Below are 20,000 nucleotides of genomic sequence, written 5' to 3'. Positions count from 1 at the left end.
AGTTAATGGAATTAGGAGCCCCAAAACACCGATGCAAAAAAAAAAAGGTTAAACGAAAGACTAACAGCTTTCCCTTGTAACCAAAAAAATTACCGAAAAGTACAACAAAGTTAAGGCGTCTGGCGCTTGAGGCAACTGGTCACAATGAGACCTGAGAGTGCGAGAGTAGGTGAGCATTTGAGTAGTGAGATTCACTAGGCCATGAAATTCGGCGATCGTTGAACCATAATGATCCTACACGACTAAATAACTTTATTTTCATTCCTAATCGGTTTTAATTCCTAAGAAGTCAGAGAATCTCCTTATCAGATGATTGAATAACTTATCAATTAAGTATTTTTTCGACAGATCCTACACACCTAAATCTTTTTTTTTAATTCCTAATGTCAGAAAATTTCCCTCTCTGATAATTGAATAACTTATCAATTAAGCATTTTTTCTTTTATTTAACAGATCCTACACACCTAAATGGTTTCTTTAATTCCTAATAAGTCCGAAAATTTTCTTATCAGGTAACTGAATAACTTATCAAGTAAGTATTTTTTTTTCTTTTAATCAACAGATCCCTGTGGCCATGTGGTTTGTGCAACAGGGCAGGTGTGCATTGTGGACGACGCAAGAGTACCGAGGTGCCAATGCAACTCCTCTTGCTCGACCACCCTCTCGCCTGTATGTGCCAGTGACGGGAGAACCTACAGGTGAGTTAATATACAGAGGTCCTCTCCAAAAGTCACCCGTCCAGTTATGCTACTCTTTAAACCTTCCAATTTTCCCCTAAGTACGTGCTCCCATTTCAAGTTCAAAGATAAGGTCCTCGTCTACAAGAGCATCAGCTCAACTCCCCTTCAGACTCGTATTGTGGTCTCCTTTCTCTGATTCGCATTGTCTCAAAATCCCTTCCTCTCTTTTGATATATTCCGTTGCTCATTTTTTTTTTAACCTGTACCACTGCATACCATTTCATTTTGCCAGTGCTTTCTTTCGGGCACGAGTCTTTGCTATCTTCTCACCTACATACTTAATTCTCTGCATATTGTCAATACATAATGGAAATTAAATCTCATGATGCAGTCGTGAGTTGGAAAGTCGCCCATAAAATAAGGATGAGAGATGCATTTACACTCAGTGATTCGTCACTTAACAAAAAAGACGGTAAAATATTCCTTTGTTGAAACAATGATCCATTACTTGCATAGAACAAGGGAGAAGAATGCTTATTGACACAGTGACCCATCATTTAGACAAAATGTGTTTGAAGTATGCATTTGTTGACTTAGAATGATCTGTCATTTACCAAGAATAAGGGTGAAATGCATTTGTTGAAGCAGTGATCCGCCACTTGCATAGAATAAGGGGGAATTATGCATTTGTTGACACTCTGACCCGTCACCTAAATAGAATATGGGTAAAATATGCATATGCTGACACGGAATGCTCCGTTGCTTAAACGAAATAGGGGAGAATATGAATTTGTTAACGCCTAATGATTTTGGTATGCCAGTGTTGCGCTGATCTCAGTAGTAGCTTAATGAACGTTGCTAACTCTACATCATTTCCTTTCTTTTTCAGTAACGAATGTGTTATGAACTTCGAGGCTTGTAGTCGTCGAAGGATCTTAGCTGTGATGTACAGAGGGGAGTGTTCTTCAGGTAAACCTCTCTCTCTCTCTCTCTCTCTCTCTCTCTCTCTCTCTCTCTCTCTCTCTCTATATATATATATATATATATATATATATATATATATATATATATATATATATATATATATATATATATATATATATATATATATATATCTACTGTACATATATATATACATATATATATATAATATATTTATATATTTATATATATAATATATATATTTATATATATATATATATATATATTTATGTATACATATATACATATGTATATATATATATATATATATATATATATATATATATATATATATATATATATATGATGTACATTTTTAGTGCGCAAGAACCAATATCAAAAGCTATTTACGACCTATTTTATATAAGATGTTCCATAGAGTAGCTAGAAATTTTGTTTCCATAAATTACCTTTATTTTCATTATGTAAGATTTGCGATTGTTTCCGTATTGATTAAATGCCTTCATACCAGAGAGAGTACATTATCCTTATCAATATTAGGACTTAGTATGTTTACAAGAAAAAATCAATATAACAGCCTAAATTTCATCATAATGTAAAACTTTGAGATGGGCTGATGGGTCATAATTTTATGAACTCAGAAAATAACTAACACTCATCAAGAATTCAGTTACTGTTTGTTGTAATAAAACACAGAATTGTTATCATTAGCTATACTGTGAGTTCGAGAGATCATAAACGAGGACCTTCCTCGCGGTTATGTGCCATTAAGTTTCAGCAGCTTGCGAACATAACGTCGTATATCATATTTTACTTACTTCTTGTCAAAGCTAAAAGTGATGCTCTTTCTTAACTTCACCACAAGTGATGAATTCCACACATAATTAATGAGACTTTCTTTACGGTTCTGTGCAATTCATTTTCATCAGTTACGCATGTCACAAAGAGTTAATGTTCCCAATTTATTTTACTACAGCTAAAAATGATTACCTTTCTTAAGTTCATTACAACTAATGAATTCAAGACGTAATTAAGGAGACTCTTTACGGTTCAGTGCAATTCAGTTTCATCTATTACGATTGCCACTGAAAGCTAATGATCCAGACGTCTTGATGACAGCGAAGCCTCTTCATCATAATAATCGCGGTCATCTTACCACTCCTACCAGGGGTGAATCCATGTGGGGCCGTACGGTGTGGCACGGGCCAGGGGTGTGTCGTTAATCAGTACGGCGTTGCGACGTGCCAGTGCCGTCAGTGGTGTCCCCCAATCCTGAGGCCGGTCTGCGGCACGGATGGTACTACTTACGACAGCAAGTGCCACTTGCACAGGGAATCCTGTCTCTCCCAGAGCTCCGTCAAAATTGCATTCGTTGGATCCTGCGGTAAGTGCATATCCTCCCATTTTGAGCCTCATCCACCCCACATACCATATCTCTCTCTCTCTCTCTCTCTCTCTCTCTCTCTCTCTCTCTCTCTCTCTCTCTCTCTCTCTATATATATATATATATATATATATATATATATATATATATATATATATATATATGGTATATATATTAAACATGAAAACCCTTATTTTAAATTACAAAGAAAGTCACCACAGCATAACAAAAGTCTTATTGCACCTCTCTCTCTCTCTCTCTCTCTCTCTCTCTCTCTCTCTATATATATATATATATATATATATATATATATATATATATATATATATATATATATATATATATATAAGTGAATGTTTGTATGTAAGTTTGTAACTTTGTGCGATATAGAAATCCGAGCCGCTTGACCAACCTAGACAAAATTTAGCACGTGGCCATCATTTGACCGCACTTAGATAATAGGGTAGGTTTCAAACCCGTATCCCTACCTCCTTTCCCTTCCCCCATCCCCCTTCCCCCTTCCCTCTGTAACTTATGTGGTAAATAAACTGTAAGGGTTTATCATGCACCATTTCATGCACTCGAGACTATAGAAATAGAAGGGACAGTCACCACAGTAATACTAGATAAAAGGGACAGTCACCACAGTAATACCTAGATAGGAGGGACAGTCACCACAGTAATACCTAGATAAGAGGGACAGTCACCACAGTAATACCTAGATAGGAGGGACAGTCACCACAGTAATACCTAGATAGGAGGGACAGTCACCACAGTAATACCTAGATAAGAGGGACAGTCACCACAGTAATACCTAGATAAGAGGGACAGTCACCACAGTAATACCTAGATAAAAGGGACAGTCACCACAGTAATACCCAGATAAAAGGGACAGTCACCACAGTAATACCTAGATAAAAGGGACAGTCACCACAGTAATACCTAGATAAAAGGGACAGTCAACACAGTAATACCTAGATAAAAGGGACAGTCACCACAGTAATACCTAGATAAAAGGGACAGTCACCACAGTAATACCCAGATAAAAGGGACAGTCACCACAGTAATACCCAGATAAAAGGGACAGTCACCACAGTAATACCCAGATAAAAGGGACAGTCACCACAGTAATACCCAGATAAAAGGGACAGTCACCACAGTAATACCCAGATAAAGGGACAGTCACCACAGTAGTAATACCCAGATAAAGGGACAGTCACCACAGTAATACCCAGATAAAAGGGACAGTCACCACAGTAAAAGGGACAGTCACCCACCCAGATAAAAGGGACAGATAAAGGGACAGTCACCACAGTAATACCCAGATAAAAGGGACAGTCACCACAGTAATACCCAGATAAAAGGGACAGTCACCACAGTAATACCTAGATAAGAGGGACAGTCACCACAGTAATACCCAGATAAAAGGGACAGTCACCACAGTAATACCCAGATAAAAGGGACAGTCACCACAGTAATACCCAGATAAAAGGGACAGTCACCACAGTATGCAGATAAAGGGACAGTCACCACAGTAATACCCAGATAAAAGGGACAGTCACCACAGTAATACCCAGATAAAAGGGACAGTCACCACAGTAATACCTAGATAAGAGGGACAGTCACCACACAGATAAAGGACAGTCACCACAGTAATACCCAGATAAAAGGGACAGTCACCACAGTAATACCCAAATAAAAGGGACAGTCACCACAGTAATACCTAGATAAGAGGGACGTCACCATGATAATGCATGGATGAAAGGGACAGACAGAGCAGTAATGCCTGGAGAAAAGGACAGTCACCATAGTAATTTCTGGATAAAAGGGACAGTCATCACAGCAGTGCCTGGATAAAAGGGACAGAAAGCACATTAATATCTGGATAAAAGGGACAGTATCCACAATATACCTGTCAGTTCACTCACGACTGTTCGGAGGGTGAACGTTCGTATGAAAAAAGTAGAGGTGTCTGACAGACCTGAACGCAAACCAGTCCTCCTCTCCCTTCTCTCTCCCCACCCACTTCTCCCTCCCCCTTCCCTCCTCCCTTCCCCTCCCCTTTCCCTTTTCCCTCCTCTTATACGAAGACTGTCATTCAGTGTTCCTGGGCAGCGCCAGGTTGGTCAGCTAGTATCTGTGTGTGTGTATGTGTATATATATATATATATATATATATATATATATATATATATATATATACATATATATATATATATATATATATATATATATATATATATATATATATATATATATATATATATATATACATACATACATACATATATATGAGTTATAATCGATTTTTACTTGCCCTGCCAGAAGAATTACGGTCGAGAGATGCTAATCCAGTCACACGTTTACTTACTTGCTTATATACCAGTTTGTTTGTTGATAATTTTACTTCCATTTCTTATTTTCCTTATCGCTTTACAATCGATACACTATCTCATACATTTTTTTTTTTTTTTGGCATGGACTTTCCAGCCGGTGAAGAGTTGCTGGGATGGTTAATAGTCCTTTTAGTTTATTTTATGTAAGTGTTTGCGCATTTTGAATAATAATAATAATAATAATAATAATAATAATAATAATAATAATAATAATAATAATAATACCAGTAATGCCAAGCATATAAGGAGTTACAACCGTGGTTGTATCATAGAATTCCCGGGCACGTGAGAACGGCCATTAGGACGGGATTATCACTACTCGCCGAGCTAAATGTAATAACCTCTAATGGGATAAAAGGAAGTCTGAATGCCTCCATTAGTTATGTATGGGATCTCGTATGCATTCAGTGAATACGAGCAGTCCGTCTTTACGTTTCTCCACGAACCAGGCAAAAACTTTTTTTTTTCCATTAGACGCAAATGTAAAGAGAATCAAACTAGAAAAAGTCATTATGCAGACAATGATATTGTTGTTATTATTGTTATTATTAATCAAGCTGCAACCCTAGTTTGAAAAGCAGACTGCTATAACCTTAAGGGTTCAACTAGGGAAAGAAACGTTGTACACAGGGTCCTTTAAAGGACCTTGGCTGTACAGAAGAAGAAATGCAGAAGGAAAGAATAATACTATCTCCGTATGGAGTAGTGCCTTTAGTTCACTTCATGTGGTGCACTGTAGGCATTACTAAAGGTTGTTTGCAGCGTCCCTTCGGCCCCTAGCTGCACTCACTTTTTAACCTTTCGCTTTATCTCTGTTCCCTCTTCCTCTTGTCTAGCTTGCTGTCCAACCACGCGAACTCCCTCTATTCACCTCAAGCCAGTGTTTGGCCTTATGGCCAAAGTTTCATCAAGTCAATCAAAGCATAAACTGTGTAATAGAAATAAAAAAATAATATATCTACACAAGGTACAAATGTCAAATAAGGAAGAAACCAGTCTTGGGATTTGGATGATACATTTATTATAACATGGATCATGGTGTTCATTCGCCATATTTTAAGCAGAGGCCTATGGGACGGGAAACTTACTTAGCCCTGGCTAAAGAAAAAAAAAAAAATCTGTCAGGAAAGAAAAAGAGTGACCCTTACCTTCGGGAAAGTGACAGACCCGTCTCTTGAAGGCTTGAAGATTATAAAAGACGGGAAGAAGCGGAAACAATCCTCAAAACAGGATTATTAATTAACTTGCTAATGGTCACGAAAGTAAAAGGTCCTGTGCGTGTGTCTGTATTTTTGTCTCGTTAATTAATCTTGCCGTCGACAGGATATCCTGTTGGGAAAGGAGCCTCATATGTTAAGCTTAATGGAAAACTCGAGGTGAAATGTTGATTGACGATTTATTTTTCCGTCTCTCTCGCCAGCTCGAGGAAAACACAGTGTCAGAAAAAGAGATTAATAGCTCTGACCCCGGGGATAATCGTCAGTCTGTAGGTATTTGCCAAGCAAGCTTTCGGCGTTCACGGTTCGACCAGATTTTACCACAAAGCGTGCTTATGCTGCGACATGTTTTCTTAAAACGGTGTGACATATATGCACTGACCTGATTTGATAAAAAAAAATTTTATATTCATAACCTGACATGATATACCATAAGGTTCTGGTGTTCATACTTTGACTCTGTTAGCTGCAAGCTCCAGGCATTCATGATTTGACCAGATTTGATACATTCGACCTGATTTACAAAAAGGCTCTGGTGCTCGTACTGTAACTGAGTTTTCCACAAAGTTCTGGCATTTATGCTTTGACGTGATCTGATACAAAGGCCTGACGTTAATGATTTGACCTGACTTGCCACAAGGTTTTGGTGTTCATACTTTGCCTCGGTTTGCTACAAAGTTGTAGGACTGACGCCCTGACCAGATTTGATACAAGGTTCTATCCTTCATGATTTGACCAGATTTATCACAAGGCTCTGGCAATAATTGTTTGACCTGATTTGGAAAAAGGTTCTGGCGTTCACGATTTAACTAGTTCTGCTGTATGCTTCAGGTGTTCATACTCTGAGGTTTTTGACGTTAAGATATGACATTCGTGTTCAGATTTGTTTCGCCATTGCACTTTAGAACATATTAATGAAATATACTTAATATGCCAGTTATCATAAGAGCTGAACTACAGTCGGATGTCGAGGCGAAGTTTAATATGAAAATTTACAGCGTTCACCAAGGAGGTTATTTATTTTTCAATCTTTTATTTGGTGTCCTGTCTGTCTGTCTGTCCGTTATCAATAATTTAATTTACTTAATGTTGAGTTACCTTGGTGGAAGTTTTCAATCTGTACAGTATTTTTCATTGAATTAAAGGGGATATTTTGCCCACTGATATTGTCATAATTAAAAAAAAAAATTGCATGTCTAAAACTTGTCATTTTAGCCATTTTCACCTCTCTCTCTCTCTCTCTCTCTCTCTCTCTCTCTCTCTCTCTCTCTCTCTCTCTCTCTCTCTCATAAGAATTAACAATGACTTACTGTTATCACCTTTCTCCCAAAACCTACTGTGATCTCCTCTTAAATACCTATCTACTGAAGGTATATTATGGGTCATCTTAAGAATATTAGTACTGATAATTCTGCACTGGAAATATATGTTCACGATCTCCTTCATTGGATGTGTCTTCAAAACCGGATAAAAGGGGAGGGCGAGGGTTACCAGATCTGCTGAATCTTGCAACAGACCTTAGGTGTTCGGTGTGAGCGTTGGTGGGTTGCATTGAAGCAGAGAAGCCAATGAAGGTAAACTGCATAATTATTGCCTTTGTTGGAGATTCTTTCATGGGAAGTCTGTCAACACTTGCAGCTCTGCACAAAGGGTCCGACAATACAAGCATGAGAGATGTTGCTAAAAAAAATTGTGGACGCTTCGAAATAGATCGAGTTTAAAATGATGTGTAATATATATATATATATATATATATATATATATATATATATATATATATATATATATATATATCAGACCCAATGTCTTTCAATTGTGTGTGTGTGTTGGAACCTGTGTGTGTGTGTGTGACCCAATTGACAGCATTTTGACTTGTGTAGTGGTTAGCGCCTTGCCTTTGTGCATGTTCCTGATGTGAGTCAGTTTACGTGATGACCTGCATAAATGATCATAAAATCTTAGGACGTCTTTAGCCAAAAGTTTTATTGAGAATCTTTACAGTAGGTCAGTAGCTTGTTTTAATTTCGCAGAAATGCCAAAGCAAAATTCCGTCGCATTGAATTAAAGTTCGACTTTCTATCTCGTATTCTTCGTCTCTTTGTTCAAATCGCGAAAAAAAACAAGGCGAGGGATACAAGGGTGTGAGCAAAAGAAAAATCGCGAGTTTTGATTAAAACTTAACATGAACAAACAACTGACAAATCTTTCTTCCTTTTAATTGCGACAGGGATCCGCTCGATTTTTCCCTGCGGAGCGAAAATCCTGATGCACTCATCGCTCCTCGCAAAAAGTCAAACGATACAGGATATTACAAGGCCTTTTGATCTTCAGTTAATTCTTGTCTGTATATGTGTACTTTGGTGATTCTTTATGGATGGGATTTTTTGCTTTGGCATAGTTCTCATTTCATGGCTGTGCAACACAAGTTCAGATTACCTTTTAATATGGCAGGTTATTTTAATGCCTCTGCTAACGTTGATAGAAGTTATAAATACACCAGCGTCGCTTTATTTGTCTGTTTGTCCACTTGATTTCTCAAACAGTTCTGTTCGGATGTCGGTGAAATTTTGTGGAGCTGTGGGCTGTGAACCAAGGAAGAGGTGATTGGATTTTGAAGTGTGTCAGGAACAGGATGTTGTTGGTGGATGTTTGTTAAAGTGTACGTTTTTTTATATTACTAAATGATGTTCCAATTCTGTAATGAAGCAATGAGTCGAGTGCTTGCTTAATATCTGTTAAGCTCGGTGGCTTGATTCATCCTAAAGACATTTTTAGTTTCCATTTCAAGATGTGATTTTTGCAATAACTTTAATTCTCTTCACAACATAACTTATAGTAGATACGATGTAGTGGGGACGTTCTCCCCCAAGATCCTTACGCTTGAGCATTCTTATGATAATGCTGCGAAAATCGTTTCGTGAATATTTTCTCTAAAAATTTAGAATTCTTGCCCTATTGCTCTCCCTGACTCATGCAGCCTCTAATTTGCTTTTTACTTAGCAAGGTATTTGGTTTGTTTGCCCTTTTACGTCTGTATGAGAAAACATATAAATAAATAAGTGTCTCTTTCCAGTCTGTTAAATTTCAAATAAATAAATAAGCGTCTCTTTCCAATCTGTCAAATTTCAAATGGCTGAAAAAATAAATTCAGATTAACTGTACTGTGCTCTTGGGCCTTACTTTGAACCACTGCCGATCATTATAGACTTCGAGTGTGTTGCAAGTTACTAAGCATTAACTTTCAAATGATGTAGCCTCATGATCAGGACACCCAAAAACGTCATTTATCCATGGTACAATGAGAATAAAAACACCCTACTGTTCATCGTCCAAGCTCTTAAGTTGAACCAGATCATCAGTTTTAACGTCATTTTCAGTGAAATACGAAAGACGCAGTGTCAGTTTGTCTGATACCGCTGAAAAGATAGACTGTAAGAATTAATTTTATCGCCCAAGGAAAGATGTATGAACGAAAACGCGACTACGAATGCTAAGCTGGAAACATCTTAAGCTTCTGCTCTCCGCGTAAATCTTAATGGAAACACAAAGGAAGATTTGCATAAGCGAATAGGTCTTACGATAAAGTTGTAGCTCATAATCAAACTCTTTCAGCAACCAGAATCCTTGAAGGAAGAATAATGGTCTTTTTTTTACCGCAGACGTTTGAATTTTCTTTTAGATTTCAGTAAAAGAAAACTCTTGAGATGGCTTGCTCTCTGGCCGTCCTTCCTCAGATCTTAAAAACTACTATTGCTAGAGGGCTGCAAATTGGTATGTTGATCATCCACCCTCCAATCATCAAACATACTAAATTTCAGGCCTCTAGCCTCATTAGTTTTTATTTTATTTAAGGTTAAAATTAGCCATGATCTTGCGTCTGGCACCGCTATAGGTGCCAGCAACTTAGGCCACCATTGGGCTGTGGCTGAAAGTTTCATGGGCCTTGGCTGAGAGTTTCATGGGCCGTGGCTGGGAATTTCATACGCATATGCTGTACAGAAAACTCGATTGCGCCGAAGAAACTTCGGCGCATTTTTTACTTGTTTACTTCATTTTTCTCTGACTTAAAACCTTCCACCCTTTCAGAAGCAAGTCTGTCACTTCCTTTGTGATGAAGCCCCTTTCTTATCCTTTTCCTTTTTCCTTTGTTCGAGCCTGGTCTACATAAGGTATTTGGTAGCCTGTACACTAGTAAAAAGAATTAAATTCGACCCTAATCCAAACTAATCAACTTGCATGCATTCCTGTAAATCCCCCATCTTCTCATGCATGGACCCAAGTCGAGGCTGAAACGATTTAGTGCCTCAATTCTGGCACTGATTTAGAGCGACCTACGCTGCCGGTCAGCCCTGAACGAGAATTTGACAAAGGTCAAACGGTACAGCTCAAACGTTTGTTTCTTTGTACTTTTATATTTATTCTTTTTTCATGTTTGTTTTTTATCATACACTTCGTCTATTACTGGAGTTTTTATTTTTATTTCTTCACTAAATTTCCTTGACTGCTTTTATCTTTTCACAAGGACATTCCATTTTGTGAAAATAATCCTTCTTTGCGATTGCACAGCCATTACTGCTTGTTCCATCGAAATGTTAGTGCATTTTATATGATAATGAAATAAACATGTCGAACACTGGCGTGATATTTCTAACAGCGCATAGTATGAAATCAGGTACAATATGGCTGATAAGTTTTCTTTCTGTTTTTCGTTCCGTTTGAGCAGTTTAACAGTGGCTGCGTTTTGTTTGGTCTACAAGCTTTTAACCCTTTGATTACGGCCGAGATGAGACCTCACACTTACCACAATCCGGAGGGTTTTCAGACGGTAGTCACCCGTAGCATGCTACCAGACGCACGAAATCGTAAACAATCATTGTAATAGCGTTTGTATTTGTTGTTTTGTTGCAAATTAACCTGTTTTATTTATATGATAATATTGTGATAGTAGCGATCCGTGATATAGATATTATGTAATTAATGTAACAACACAAATAAATAAACATAGGATAAGTACTATATATCGGGGTTTAGTGTTGCCAGAGGTATAAGCACTGCACTGATTGAGGATGACAGTCTTCTTTTTTTTTTTTGTCATTTTCTCTAATTCTGTTTGAATCCGTAAAGGACAGCTACATCACAGTTGTGTATTATAGTTAAAAATTATTTGTATATTCGTCAGAAAACTAATCATAAAGAATGTTCATCATTTTTATGGTTCCGCTTACTATTCCACTAGCTGGGCAAAAAAAAAAAAGAGAGAGAGAGAGAGAGAGAGAGAGAGAGAGAGAGAGAGAGAGAGAGAGAGAGAGAGAGGCGTGACAGAATAAAAATTTTTACCTATGATTTATTCCTTCTAATTGTACATCAATAACATTGGAGAGTAAGTAGACACAATCACAATATTGGTTGCAATATTAACCACATTTCTGGGTAATATTTTTATCAATGATCAAGCACCCAGCTGACAAGGGATACGCAATCTAGAAATTCAGATGAATTCTGCAGTGTTTGAAAAATGGTTTAAAACCCAGCTTCTTCCCAATATAGGGCCATCTGCCATCATAGTGTTGGATAACGCTTCTTATCATTCAGTTCGAATTAATAAACCTCCGACAATGTCTGCCAAAAAGGATGAAGTTAAAGACTGGCTAATAAAAAATTAGTAAAGTTGCAAAGACATTCATGTAAAGAAAATGATTACGTGATTGACAGACTGGCAAGAGATCATGGACATAGTGGTTAGGGCTGCCTACATATCACTGCCAGTATAATGCAACAGAACTGATATGGGCGCAGGTGAAATCATACGTGGCAAAGAAGAATCATTTTAAAAAATCAGACCTGCTTCCTTTGGTCAAAGAAGCAATTGAATCCATATCTTCTGACAACTGGGCTAATGATGAGACATGCCGAAGATATAAAAAGAGATGACGCTTCAAGAGATGTTTGCATTGATAAATATATAGATTCTTTTGTTATCGATGTAGCATCCTCTGACGAGGATTCTTCATAAGTAATGTCTCCTCATACTTCGATTGTAAATAAATTTATTGCTTTCCCTTGTTGTGTGATATCCTGTTGAACACTGAAATTGAAATAAATTGAAATATAGATCTGTTTTTTTCGACAGAAAGTGGCAGAAATATCTTTAAAAATCTACATATAACAGAAATGCCACAGCAGTGATGAGTATCATATGACAGTGCTTTAAAAGCACAGGTAAATCTAATACTGTATAAATGTGTAATATATATATATATATATATATATATATATATATATATATATATATATATATATATATATATATATATAATTGTGATATAGTTTTGAGCTTTTGAATTGCTTTCTTTGTGCATGCCGTAATCCGTCTTTACCTCCCTTGTATCAAGGTTGAATTTTCACTGTACAGCTATAAAATAGCTCATAATAAACATTCTTTAAATATTGTTACACCCTATATATATATATATATATATATATATATATATATATATATATATATATATATATGGGTGTAACAATATTTAAAGAATATTTATTATGAGCTATTTTATAGCTGCACAGTGAAAATTCAACCTTGATACAGCAAGGAGGTAAAGACGGATCACGGCATACACGAAAGAAAACAATTCAAAAGCTCAAAACTATATCACAATTATATGACTTCGATAACAGCAAAGGAACAGTAATAAAAACTATAGTAGATGACGTAACTCAAGAACATTGCTCAGTACAGCATCCAAATAAACAAAACTGAAAATGAAAGCACATCTAGGTTTCCAAATTTCTTGCATCTATCATTTTCATATATTGATTTTTTTTTTTTTTTTTTTATCTAAAATTTAAGTGGGACAACAAAACTTCATTCAGAACTTTCTATTATAGTACACGTGCTTGATAACAGGCGCAAACAATGAGAGCTTGAAGTCAGAAGGTTAATGGTCAGTTTAAGAGGGGCAAAGTCTCTTCCTAAAACGGTCGTACTATAGTAACCCACCCCCGGCCTTTCTTGTTTACTCTTATTCAGTTTTCATCCTCTGACTTTACTACTGAAGGTAATCTATTTCTTGTTTTGTCATTGTCATTTTTCAATCTTTAAAGCATTTTAATTTTGTAAGCTCTGTTGTCAGTTTTAATTAGTGTTTTTGTATCTTTTAGCCAGAAAAGATGGGATATGGGTGATCCTGAAGCGCACCTATTAATAAATATATCAATGATGAGCTGACTGTTCTTCCTATCCGTACTCCCTACTATATATATGCATATATGTATATATGTATATATATATGTATATATATATATATATATATATATATATATGTATTTATATGTATATATATATATATATATATATATATATATATATATATATATATATATATATATATATATATATATATTCTTTCTATCTATGCATCTATCTCTGTGTCTAACTATCTGTTAATACACACACTAACACACACATATATGTATACATACGTATATATTAACTTTATCACATACACAATTGTTCTGTGCATTAACTAAATTACTAAAAGGACCTCATTCAAACTGGATGGTATCTATAGATACCATGCAGTTTGAATGAGGTCCTTTTAGTAATATATATATATATATATATATATATATATATATATATATATATATATATATATATATATATATACATCACGAAGGAAGCAGTAGGGAAAGGCATCCTCATCATCTACAGTTTATTTTCAATGCCGACGTTCCATGACGAATTCCAAGTCGCATTTTCAAGGCTATAAAATATAATATAATTTGCGAACATCAATAACAAATTAATGCAATGGCAACAGCTCTTTATGTAGTAAAAATATTTAAAACAAAACACCTCATTCCAAGACAAGTCAATAATGAGTAAAAGGAGTTCACTAAAATCTTAAAACAACCTACCTATATGAAAGAAAGAACAAGACTAACATAAATAAGTACAAACAGAGTGAGGAAAACCAGTTGCCCAAACTAGGCTATAAACAATTTCACTGAGGACGATTGAGTATTTAACGACGGCACAGTCTTCCTGATAATTATGGATTCTAGGATGGTTAAGTCGTTGTTGTTCTGCACTCGGCCTAGGATGGAAAAATCCTTGCTGTCAATATAAGTTTTACATAATTTTGAATGATTTCGTATATTTGATTGCTCAGGATTAGATAACCTGCTACCTGTTCTATGACTTATGCCCCTGTGGAATCTATGCGGACCTTCAACAGCCTCCTCGTGCATCCCACATATGTATATCCCGTGATCACATCCCGGGCAAGTGTACTTGTAAACAACGCTGGACGAAAACAGAGGACTGAGCCGGTCTTTGACTCTGAACAGAGACCCTATTGTAAAGGGATTTTTCGGGATGATTTTCAGGTTTAAAGCTGGAAAACTCTTTTGAATAATGGCTGTGCATTTTCTCCTAAAAGTATCATCATGCACGAAAGGGAAACTTGCATACATCTTTAGTTTCGGCACAGTCGATTCAGGTGTTGCCGGAGTCATTTTCTGTAGTAGCAGTTTATTTAGGGATCTGAAAAAAAGTCGTGATGGAAAACAATTATTATTGAAATATTTCACTAAAAGGATATCTCATCGTGGAAACTCTTCCAGTTTGACGAGTGGGTGTAAGCCCTATGGAGGAGGGTTAAAATAGAGTTCAGTTTCAAATGAAAGAAACACGAACTATAAAAATTCATTCCCAAACCAGTAAATGTATTTTTTCTATACACACCTGTGTAAAAACCTGAGTCACCTCTGGAAATAATAAGATCAAGGAAGGGGAGTTTGTTATTTACCTCCTTCTCCATAGCGAACCTTATGTTTGGATGTTGTCGGATGACGAACTCCAGAAAGGACTCTGCATGACATTCATGACGAAATAGGGAGAACGTGTCGTCAACATATCTTCGATAAAATAGAGGGCGGAACCTAATGGGACATTCTTCTATTATGCGCTCCTCCAGGGAGCACATGAAGATGTTAGCAAAAATTGGACCAAGTGGTGATCCCATGGCCATCCCTTCAGTTTGTTTATACAAACTGAAGGCAAAGGTCGTGTCCAGCACGGCCAGCTCTAAAAGTTGTTTAAAAAATGTCCTACTAAAATTATTAAAAATTGCATCTTCATCAGTAAAAAGTTTGCTTAATATTATCTCAGTATTATTATTATTATTATTATTATTATTATTATTATTATTATTATTATTATTATTATTATTATTATTATTATTGGAGAAGCAATTCCACAGTTATGTATATGTACATATATTTAAAGATAAATATACAACTGTGGATTTGCTACTTCATTTTAAGACTCATGCTACTATGAGTATTTTTTTATTACTATTAATTTTTTTTTTTAGAATATGAATCCAATTCATACGGGACAAGCATACAGGGACCATTGACTTGAAATACAAGCCTCCAAAGTATATGGTAGACAGGTTTTCCAGGAATATTGGAAAAGTTTTCCGTGCGTCTTTTAATAGTGTTCTTGAAGACTCTAAAACTTATTTCTTTTCCGAAGAAGAATTTTTATTTAAATAAGACAAGCGATTTAAACTACTCTGTATCCTTCAAAAATCTACTATTATAATTTGATGCTGGTACCATAAAAACTATATTTTTATAACTTACTCTGCTATGCGAAAAAACTTAATCATTCCTTGCTGGAGGCAGCCATCTCTCTCTCTCTCTCTCTCTCCCCCTTAATAAGGTGATCAATGGCAATGGAGAAGCCTTGTTAAAACAAAAAGGTCACTTTTCTCTTGAAGCTGACTGGATTACTGGGCGCTAGTGATGACCATTTCAGGAAACAGAAATTCTTGAGACCACCTTATTTTTAACTATTGGGAAAAATTAACGCACACAGACGCACAAACCAGTGTATACACACACACACACACACACATATATATATATATATAAAATATATGTATATATACTTATATATACATATATTTATGTATATGTATCTATCTATAATAGTAATTTCCAAGTTGATCTTGTCCTCCCCAGGGTGAAATTTTCTAGAAAGCTTTATTGCCACGAAAATAGCATTTTTTTAAAGAAATAAATGTAAATGTAGCGAAAAATCATCATCATCGTATCCTTTTCCTCGTCGTCGGGAGGAGATATCTATCTATCTATCTATCTATCTATCTATCTATCTATATGTATATATATACATATATATAGATATATAAATATATGTAGATATATATATATATATATATATATATATATATATATATATATATATATATATATATATATATATATATATATATATATATATATATATATATATATATATGAATATATATATATATATATATATATATATATATATATATACATATATACTGTATATATTATATATATATATATATGTGTATGTATATATACATATATATATATTATATATATATATATATATATATATATATATATATATATATATATATATATATATATATATATATATATATATATATATATATATATATATATATATATATATATATATATATATATATAAATATATATATATATATATATATAAATATATATATATATATATATATATATATATATATATATATATATATATATATATAATATATATATATATATATATATATACATATATATATATATATATATATATATATATATATATATATATATATATATATATATATATATATATATATATATATATATATATATATATATATATATATATATATATATATATATATATATATATATATATATATATATATATATATATATATATATATATATATATATATATATATATATATATATATATATATATATATATATATATTTCTCCCGGCGACGAGAGAAAAGGATACGATGATGATTTTTCACTAAATTTTTAATTTCTTTCTTTTTTTTTTTTAAATATTGATGTTTTCGTGGCAATAAAGCTTTCAAGAAAATTTCATACCTTCTGCTGCAAGAAAGAATCATTGTCGCCTGGCGCCGTAATATCTTCGTGTTTTTCCTGCAGTCGTTTTAGAATTCTTCAGCTCATGCGTATAGTGCCATCACTCAATAGGTGCACTGACACCAAGGACTACAGTGGCCATCTCAGGGATCCTCCAGGAAGACGTCTTGAAGCCTTCAGAGACAGCATGTGAGCAAAGAAGGCGAAGTTTATGGTTAAAATGAACTGGATGACGAAGCAGATCGACTAAAAGAGATTTTCAAGAGGGAAAAGTACATCACGAGAATGGCAGATAGCTTCAGTCTGTAATTGTTTACTGCTGAAAATATGGACTACTTCGCGGAGCAGTATGAAGTCGAGGTTCCCGCCTTCTGCGATTATTCGGCACCTCTACAGTCGTATTGTCACTCACGGACGCAAGCTCTTCATTCGAAATAAGGAAGGAAATAATCAAGAAGAGAGGAAGACAGTGGAACGGAGGAACTGAAGAATTTATACGAAATAAAAGGTAGAGAACTTGAGGTGTTTTCTAAGCTGATTGAGAGGGGATTTGGATGCCCAAAATTACCGCTTGGAGCAGTTCTTCGCTCGAAATAAGAAAGAGAAGGAACAAAAAGAGACGACATCGGCGTGGAGGTATACTGAAGAATGCTGACGAAGAATAAAGTAGATAACCTGAGGTGTTAGAAACTACTTCAAAGATTTTGGATTCACAGAATTACTTTTCGGAGAAGCAAGGAAGAATCGAAGGGATGATCAATATCGTCAGTAAGAGGGAATCTCATAAGTTTATAGAAGACGACTCCTTAAAGCAAAGAAGCTGTTTATGTGCCAGAAAAAGAACTCCAAGTAATGGTTATCGCGATGTTGAAATGATCTAAAACCTTCGAGATTTTCCTTGAAGACATTTTGGAATCCTTCAGTCCTCCGGCTCCTGGAAGGACGAGAGAAATGCCATTCGCGCATGCGCCGAGCTTCAAAGTGTCCAGAACAATCTCCGAGATGCTTCAAATCGTCTGAAGCCTTCGGAGACAGAAAGTGTCAGTTTTGAAAAGTAGGGTAAGAGAAAGCAAAGAGTATTGGTGAGGGAAGGGTCCGACCCAGAGGCCGCTTTCCTTCCTCCAAGGAAGCAGCCTATGGGTCTGACCCTTCCCATGGAAAGGGCCCAAGCCCTTTAAGGATTGGCCCCAAAAGCCTACAAGGCTTGCCAGTCTTTTGAGGGTAGCCTTGAAGGGAAGGGTCCGACCAGAGGCTGCTTCCTCGGAGGAAGGCAGGTATCCTGTCAGGCTGGGGAAGCAGGCCTGGAGAGGGCCCAAGAACTTCAAGGATGAGGCCCAAAGTCCTCCTAGGCTGGCCAGTCTCTTGAGGGCAGCCTTGAAGGGAAGGGTCTGACCCAGAGGCTGCTTCCTCGGAGGAAGGCAGGTATCCTGCCAGGCTGGGGAAGCAGGCCTGGAGAGGGCCCAAGAACTTCAAGGATGAGGCCCAAAGTCCTCCAAGGATGGCCAGTCTCTTGAGGGCAGCCTTGAAGGGAAGGGTCCGACCCAGAGGCTGCTTCCTCGGAAGAAGGCAGGTATCCTGCCAGGCTGGGGAAGCAGGCCTGGAGAGGGCCCAAGAACTTCAAGGATGAGGCCCAAAGTCCTCCAAGGATGGCCAGTCTCTTAAGGGCAGCCTTGAAGGGAAGGGTCTGACCCAGAGGCTGCTTCCTCGGAGGAAGGCAGGTATCCTGCCAGGCTGGGGAAGCGGGCCTGGAGAGGGCCCAAGAACTTCAAGGATGAGACCCAAAGTCCTCCAAGGATGGCCAGTCTTTTGAGGGCAGCCTTGAAGGAAGGGTCCGACCCAGAGGCTGCTTCCTCGGAGGAAGGCAGGTATCCTGCCAGGCTGGGGAAGCAGGCCTGAGAGGGCCCAAGAACTTCAAGGATGAGGACCAAAGTCCTCCAAGGACTGCCAGTCTCTTAAGGGCAGCCTTGAAGGGAAGGGTCTGACCCAGAGGCTGCTTCCTTGGAGGAAGGCAGGTATCCTGCCAGGCTGGGGAAGCGGGCCTGAGAGAGGGCCCAAGAACTTCAAGGATGAGACCCAAAGTCCTCCAAGGATGGCCAGTCTCTTGAGGGCAGCCTTGAAGGGAAGGGTCCGACCCAGAGGCTGCTTCCTCGGAGGAAGGCAGGTATCCTGCCAGGCTGGGGAAGCAGGCCTGGAGAGGGTCCAAGAACTTCAAGGATGAGGCCCAAAGTCCTCCTAGGCTGGCCAGTCTCTTAAGGATAGCCTTGAAGGGAAGGGTCTGACCCAGAGGTTGCTTCCTCGGAGGAAGGCAGGTATCCTGCCAGGCTGGGGAAGCGGGCCTGGAGAGGGACCAAGAACTTCAAGGATGAGACCCAAAGTCCTCCAAGG

At 36.7% G+C, this 20,000-nt stretch overlaps 1 protein-coding gene across 1 annotated transcript in view; it reads left to right on the top strand.

The window, feature by feature from the left end:
* LOC136842675 (agrin-like) overlaps window positions 1-20,000 on the top strand; it is a 363,408-nt gene that overhangs the window by 287,854 nt on the left and 55,554 nt on the right. Inside the window, exons 6-8 of the mRNA XM_067110324.1 lie at window positions 563-698; window positions 1,570-1,649; window positions 2,791-3,006. Of these exons, the coding sequence (XP_066966425.1) occupies window positions 563-698; window positions 1,570-1,649; window positions 2,791-3,006 (432 nt within the window). The remainder of the gene's footprint in view (window positions 1-562; window positions 699-1,569; window positions 1,650-2,790; window positions 3,007-20,000) is intronic.

The sequence above is a fragment of the Macrobrachium rosenbergii genome, chromosome 10, assembly GCF_040412425.1.
Source record: "Macrobrachium rosenbergii isolate ZJJX-2024 chromosome 10, ASM4041242v1, whole genome shotgun sequence".
In the NCBI taxonomy this organism is placed as follows: Eukaryota; Metazoa; Arthropoda; class Malacostraca; order Decapoda; family Palaemonidae; genus Macrobrachium; species Macrobrachium rosenbergii.
The sequence above is the reverse complement of the archived record's forward strand: the minus strand, read 5'-3'. Positions and strand labels throughout refer to the sequence as shown.